Below are 6,455 nucleotides of genomic sequence, written 5' to 3'. Positions count from 1 at the left end.
TCTGATAGTGATGTTATTGTGTTATTTGTAGGCTATGGGTATTACAAACTATTTCTTTGAACACATTTGTGAATATATTGGTTGATTTTAGTTTTAGTGAAAGTGTTCATATAAATATTAAGCATGTGTGTTCCTTTCTGTTTTCAGGGCAGGCTCGTGAAGCGTTTGTTATCTATTCTATATGAAAGTCTGATGGTGGGATTTGAATTGTTTTTGTGATGAAGGCCTGACACCTGGTGGCCACTTCGTGCATTACAGCATACCAACGTTAAGTATGCAGTGTGCAGGTTGAAGTATCTTATATTATTAAAACATATTAGGCCAATACTTCACTACTGCCTTTTCCACATTAGCACTAGACTTATTAAATAAATGACATTTAACAGGCCTACGTTTTCACACGAATCTCCTTCACAGAGTTACAACTCCTTGTAACTCTACATATTTTCATGCAAATCAGATATACTTGTGTAAAACTTAAAGCTGCCACAAAGATAATTAATGATCTAGCACATGGTTGCTACTGAAAACACTTGGTGCTGCAAGGTAAAAGGCACACTCTGACTTCCTGAACATTTTATGTAGATCATTTTCATTGTTATTTATTGAAAAACATGTCCTTTCAATGAAAAATGCCGGTTGTGGCAATTTGTAAATCAAAAATCTCTTACTGGTTAAGAAATGTTTTTGTTTTATAACAAACACATAGATTTTTCTTCTGTTGTATAACGTGTAGATGCTTTTGAAATTAAAATAATTCCCAATTTTACTAAATAAGTTTGGCAAAAAAATTAAATTAAATAAAATTGCTGATTTGTAAATCACTATTTTATTTTATAGATTTTAATTTGCTACATTAAATAAATATGAAACCATAGCGGCGCCCCTGTTTGCATGCATACATTTGTTTAGCCCCATACACTGTATCAGTTCATTATACTGAATGACTATTATAGTGCTACATTTCTAAAGATACAACTATATTTGTTGCATTTCATTCATACACTGTATTGTATTTAACAAATGTAATGTTTTTAATGTAATCCGTGAATCATTGCATTCTGTTTTCAGTCTACAATTACTCTGAAACGACTCTTTTGGCTGTTTTACTGTGGCACACAAAGACAAACTCAAGATGTTTTGGATTGCGGTCTGTTTGGTGGTAGTCTTTATTTTTCCTAGCACATGTTCAGAATGAAAAATGGTTTCACTTCAAGTAAATACAAAGTTTGAAAAGGCAAATGAGTAAGACAGAGGAAAAACAGTCTTTGGGCTGGACGTGTTCGCAGATGCTGTTACATTGTGCCGATGTACAGTACCATGCAGAATAACAGCTCATTGAAAGCACTTAACACCTCTTTTAATGTGTCATCTTGATGCTTTTTTGCTAAAACATTAGGTTATTTCATTGTGATGTTAGCCATGGGTTCAGTTTCTGTCCTTCTTATCATCTTCTTCAAGTAAGTCTGTGCGCTAGAGCTAATGCAGACTCCTCTCACTTCATCCCAATCTAATACCGAACAAACACCCGGAGACCACTCTGACCTTCATCTCTCAGTGGGAATGAGGGAATATACAGGTTATGGGTCGGAAAGGCATTTATCTACATATCTGGTTTTTGGAGTCCTTAATGCATCATTCAACAAAGCACTCCTGTCAACTGATAAAACCATGCCGTGTGTGCTCCACGGCCTTGGAAACGTGTTCAGGCTTTGATTTGGCAGACAGGATGTCACTTCTCCCTCTCCAGCTATTCCACGGTAAGGGTATGAGGTCGGATGTTTTGGACAGGGTCATGTTCGATTGGTTTGAGAGCAGCACCTTCAACTAAAACCGTGTGCAGATGTTTTCCTCTGGCTCCTACAGCACCTCGAGCTCAGCAACCTGACTAAACTCCTCCCCTTTCCCCGCCCTCCCTGCAGCTGTCAGAGTCAGGTGACCAGCTGCGGCTCCCAGGATTGGCTGGACACCTGTGGGCGGCACTGTATGACCAGCAGCGGGCCTGAAGGAGGCTGGCTGTCCAGACATAAGCCGCTGATCATGTGCTGCAGCACTGGACCTCTGGGCTTCCACTTCTACGGAGAGACGGAGGAAAAAGGGAACATGGGTTAAAATATTAATAGTAACACATGCAATCACTGTAAACATCCCACAAACAGAGCACAGAAGAGGGTTTAAGAATTGCTCTTCTTCTTCTTGTTCATGAAATTATTAGCAAAAGTAAACAGAAACCCCCTATAATGGTCATCTGACTGAGACTGATGTATTTTACTTTACAATTATGTTTTGTTTGAGGCATGTCTGAATATAGTTTATAGAGTTAATTTGTTATGTTCAACTAGGATTACTAAAATTGAGAAAACAAAATAATTTGCTTCCTTGAAATGAAATTATATATATCAAGTGGTAGAGCATTGCGTTAGCAGTGCAAGGTTGTGGGTTCGATTCCCAGGGAACACATGTTAGGTAAAAACTGAATGCACTGTAAGTTGCTTTGGATAAAAGCATCTGCTAAATGCATACATTTATTTAATTTATATATATTTATATATATATACAAACCCGATTCTAAAAAAGTTGGGACACTGTACAAATTGTGAGTTAAAAAGGAATGGAATAATTTACAAATCTCATAAACTTATATTTTATTCACAATGGAAAATAGATAACATGATATGTTGAAAATGAGACATTTTGAAATGTCATGCCCAATATTGGCTCATTTTGGATTTCATGAGAGCTACACATTCCAAAAAAGTTGGGACAGGTAGCAATAAGAGGCCGGAAAAGATAAATGTACATATAAGGAACAGCTGGAGGACCAATTTGCAACTTATTAGGTCAACAGGCAACATGATTGGGTATAAAAAGAGCATCTCAGAGTGACAGTGTTTCTCAGAAGTCAAGATGGGCAGAGAATCACCAATTCCCCCAATGCTGTGGTGAAAAATAGTGGAGCAATATCAGAGTTTCTCAGAGAAAAATTGCAAAGAGTTTGAAGTTATCATCATCTATAGGTCATAATATAATCCAAAGATTCAGAGAATCTGGAACAATCTCTGTGCATAAGGGTCAAGGCCCGAAAACCATACTGGATGCCCGTGATCTTCAGGCCCTTAGACGACACAGCATCACATACAGGAATGCTACTGTAATGGAAATCACAACATGAACTCAGGAATACTTCCAGAAAACATTTTCGGTGAACACAATCCACCGTGCCATTCGCCGTTGTCGGATAAAACTCTATAGGTCAAAAGAGAAGCCATATCTAAACATGATCCAGAAGCGCAGGTGCTTTCTCGGGGCCAAGGCTCATTTAAAATGGACTGTGGCAAAGTGGAAAACTGTTTTGTGGTCAGAATCAAAATTTGAAGTTCTTTTTGGAAAACTGGGACACCATGTCATCCGGACTAAAGAGGACAAGGACAACCCAAGTTGTTATCAGCGCTCAGTTCAGAAGCCTGCATCTCTGATGGTATGGGCTATGAGTGCATGTGGCATGGGCAGCTTATACATCTGGAAAGGCACCATCAATGCTGAAAGGTATATCCAAGTTCTAGAACAACATATGCTCCCATTCAGACGTCGTCTCTTTTAGGGAAGACCTTGCATTTTCCAACATGACAATGCCAGACCACATACTGCATCAATTATAACATCATGGCTGCGTAGAAGAAGGATCCGGGTACTGAAACGGCCAGCCTACAGTCCAGATCTTTCACTCATCTTTCACCCATAGAAAACATTTGGTGCATCATAAAGAGGAAGATGCGACAAAAAACACCTAAGACAGTTGAGCAACTAGAAGCCTTTATGGGACAACATTCCTATTCCTAAACTTGAGCAACTTGTCTCCTCAGTCCCCAGACGTTTGCAGACTGTTATAAAAAGAAGAGGGGATGCCACACAGTTTTTTGAGATGTGTTAATGCCTTGAAATTTAAAATCAACTTATTTTTCCCTTAAAATGATACATTTTCTCAGTTTAAACATTTGATATGTCATCTATGTTGTATTCTGAATAAAATATTGAAATTTGAAACTTCCACATTGCATTCAGTTTTTAATCACAATTTGTACAGTGTCCAAACTTTTTTGGAATCAGGTTTGTATATATATATATATATATATATATATATATATGAGTGTGTGTGTGTGTGTGTGTGTGTGTGTGTGTGTGTGTGTGTGTGTGTGTGTGTGTGTGTGTGTGTTTAAACATCTCTTAATGGTCTTGTCATATGAAGAGCAGCAGCTGACCTTCTCTCTATAGAATGGGATCTGATTGTGAGGGATGGTCTGATAATCACAAATGCGCTGAGCATGAATGAATGGACGGATGGAGAGGTCAGACTGATGAAAGATTAAAGAAGAAAAAGAAAAAAAGATGAAAGCCAGTCCAGCTAAGCCAACTACGTTGTGAGTGGAACCATATGCTGTGGGCTTATGGGAAGATATGTGTTTGTTCCTGCTGTGTTTCAGATCGACCGCAGCTATTATCACTGAGAGAATGAGAGAGGGACAGTATTCGACATTCCACCTCAAATGGCCACAGAAGATCACTTTATGAAATGTACATAACTTCCACAAGAATAACTAGTGCTGTCAGAAGAGCGTAATAGTCTTCTGCAAGCGGCAGATATCAAACCTGCATGTGACCGAGGACACTCTGAGAGTCTGTGTGTCAGTCACAAATACACCCACCTGTCTGGACTCCTTGATGTTGCAGGGCTCCAGTCTGACCTTTGACCCTGCAGTGAAAGCTGTGATGGCCAGACACAGGTCATGCTGACGGATCTGTGGCTCAATCAGAGTCCACTTCTGAGAAAACAGGACAGACCAATGATTGAGGGAGTAATGCAGGTGTAGAGAGCTGCTGGATATACGTAGCAAATCACAATCAAAAAAACTAAATAACAGTTGATAACAGTTATACTTTACTTATTCCAACACAACTCATTTTTTTGTTCCAAATAAATCCTCTCATCTCCTCCAACCTACTGCATTATCATCTTTACACTTCACCTTTGTACAGGTATTTTAACCTTAATATTAACCAGTCTTACAGTAAGTGTATTTTTTTATTTATACATCATCTGAGAGTTTAATAAATAATCTTTCCATTGATGTATGGTTTATTAGGATCAGACAATATTTGTCCGACATACAACTGTTTGATAATCTGGAATCTGAAGGTACAAAAAAATCTAAACAGTGAGAAAATCATCCAAAGTTGTCCAAATTAATTCTTAGCAATGCATATTACTCATCAAAAATCAAGTTTAGATATATTTACGGTATGAAATTTACAAAATATCTTTATGTAACATGATGTTTACTTAATATCCTAACGATTTTTGGCATAAAAGAAAAGAATCAAAAATTTTGACCCATACAATTGTCTATTGCTACAGATATACCCCAGAGACTTAAGACTGGTTTTGTGCTCCAGGGTCACATATAGGCTCTCTCTCTCACTCTCTCTCTCTCTATATATATGCAAATGTGAAAATAATGTCAATATGGAACGTGCTGCAATTACAATGTCATTTTTTATGTATCAATGAGGCAATTTTGTAATAATTATTATGAAATATGTCTATTGACATGGTAACTGATAAATTCACAAGACAAAACAAAAGGGAGGCAATTATGCAATAATTAAAACAGATGTGTTGTCATAACTAAAAAACAAAAAAAGGATTTTCTGTGTCCTTTTGTGTTACATGTAGCCTACTTACTGTAATAACAGCAAATAGAGCACTAGGGAGACTCGTACAGTTATTTTCACTTGTTAAATGTCCTGCGACTGGAAATGGTTTTCAAAAGAAAACCCACCACTTCGGGTCAACTTTGCAACTTATTTAAATATTGCGCGGGAACGATGGATCTGATTGGTTATCCAGTGTAAACACAATGAAACAAAACAAGAACAATAAACTTTAAATGGCCAAAAATTTTGGGGGAAAAAATGCAAATGTGAAAATGTATACATGTATTAATAAGGCAATTATATTATAATTTCAATAATTACAATTATGTAATAATTGCAATTTTACATGCATGCTGACATGGTAATTTTTCACATTTTCGGGTTTCTCAGCAGCGGAAGTACAAAACAAACCAAAGATCTTGGGGAATCATGAAATCAGTGTCAATGGCAAGCCTTAGTTTTGTTACTTTATACTCTAACTCACTGAAAGAACAGCTAAAACTGTCCAGGGAAAAGCAAAACAAAACTGGCACACTCCTGAAGTAGTTTAGTTACTGAAGCTAGTGAAAGTTTTAGGTTGAGTCAGTTATCACACACCTGTGAGGCAGGGATGCTCGGTGTGCTCTTACACTCCTCCAAACCCAGAGCGTCTGTGCCCTGCCTCTCCAGACACAAGCCCCCCTGCTTCAGGAGACTGTACACCGCGTCCTGCTCGGGGATCCTGACAGACAAAACACATTCAG

At 37.8% G+C, this 6,455-nt stretch overlaps 1 protein-coding gene across 1 annotated transcript in view; it reads right to left on the bottom strand.

Moving 5' to 3' along the window:
* Nucleotides 1–1,145: 1,145 nt before the first annotated feature.
* Nucleotides 1,146–6,455, bottom strand: part of LOC132113069 (polypeptide N-acetylgalactosaminyltransferase 16-like) — a 55,077-nt gene continuing 49,767 nt past the window's right edge. Inside the window, exons 13-16 of the mRNA XM_059520880.1 lie at nucleotides 6,310–6,433; nucleotides 4,704–4,820; nucleotides 1,491–2,075; nucleotides 1,146–1,443 (exon numbers count right to left, since the gene is read on the bottom strand). Of these exons, the coding sequence (XP_059376863.1) occupies nucleotides 1,932–2,075; nucleotides 4,704–4,820; nucleotides 6,310–6,433 (385 nt within the window). The 3' untranslated portion in view covers nucleotides 1,146–1,443; nucleotides 1,491–1,931. The remainder of the gene's footprint in view (nucleotides 1,444–1,490; nucleotides 2,076–4,703; nucleotides 4,821–6,309; nucleotides 6,434–6,455) is intronic.

Source organism: Carassius carassius, chromosome 32 (assembly GCF_963082965.1).
Source record: "Carassius carassius chromosome 32, fCarCar2.1, whole genome shotgun sequence".
NCBI classification, from domain to species: Eukaryota; Metazoa; Chordata; class Actinopteri; order Cypriniformes; family Cyprinidae; genus Carassius; species Carassius carassius.
The sequence above is the reverse complement of the archived record's forward strand: the minus strand, read 5'-3'. Positions and strand labels throughout refer to the sequence as shown.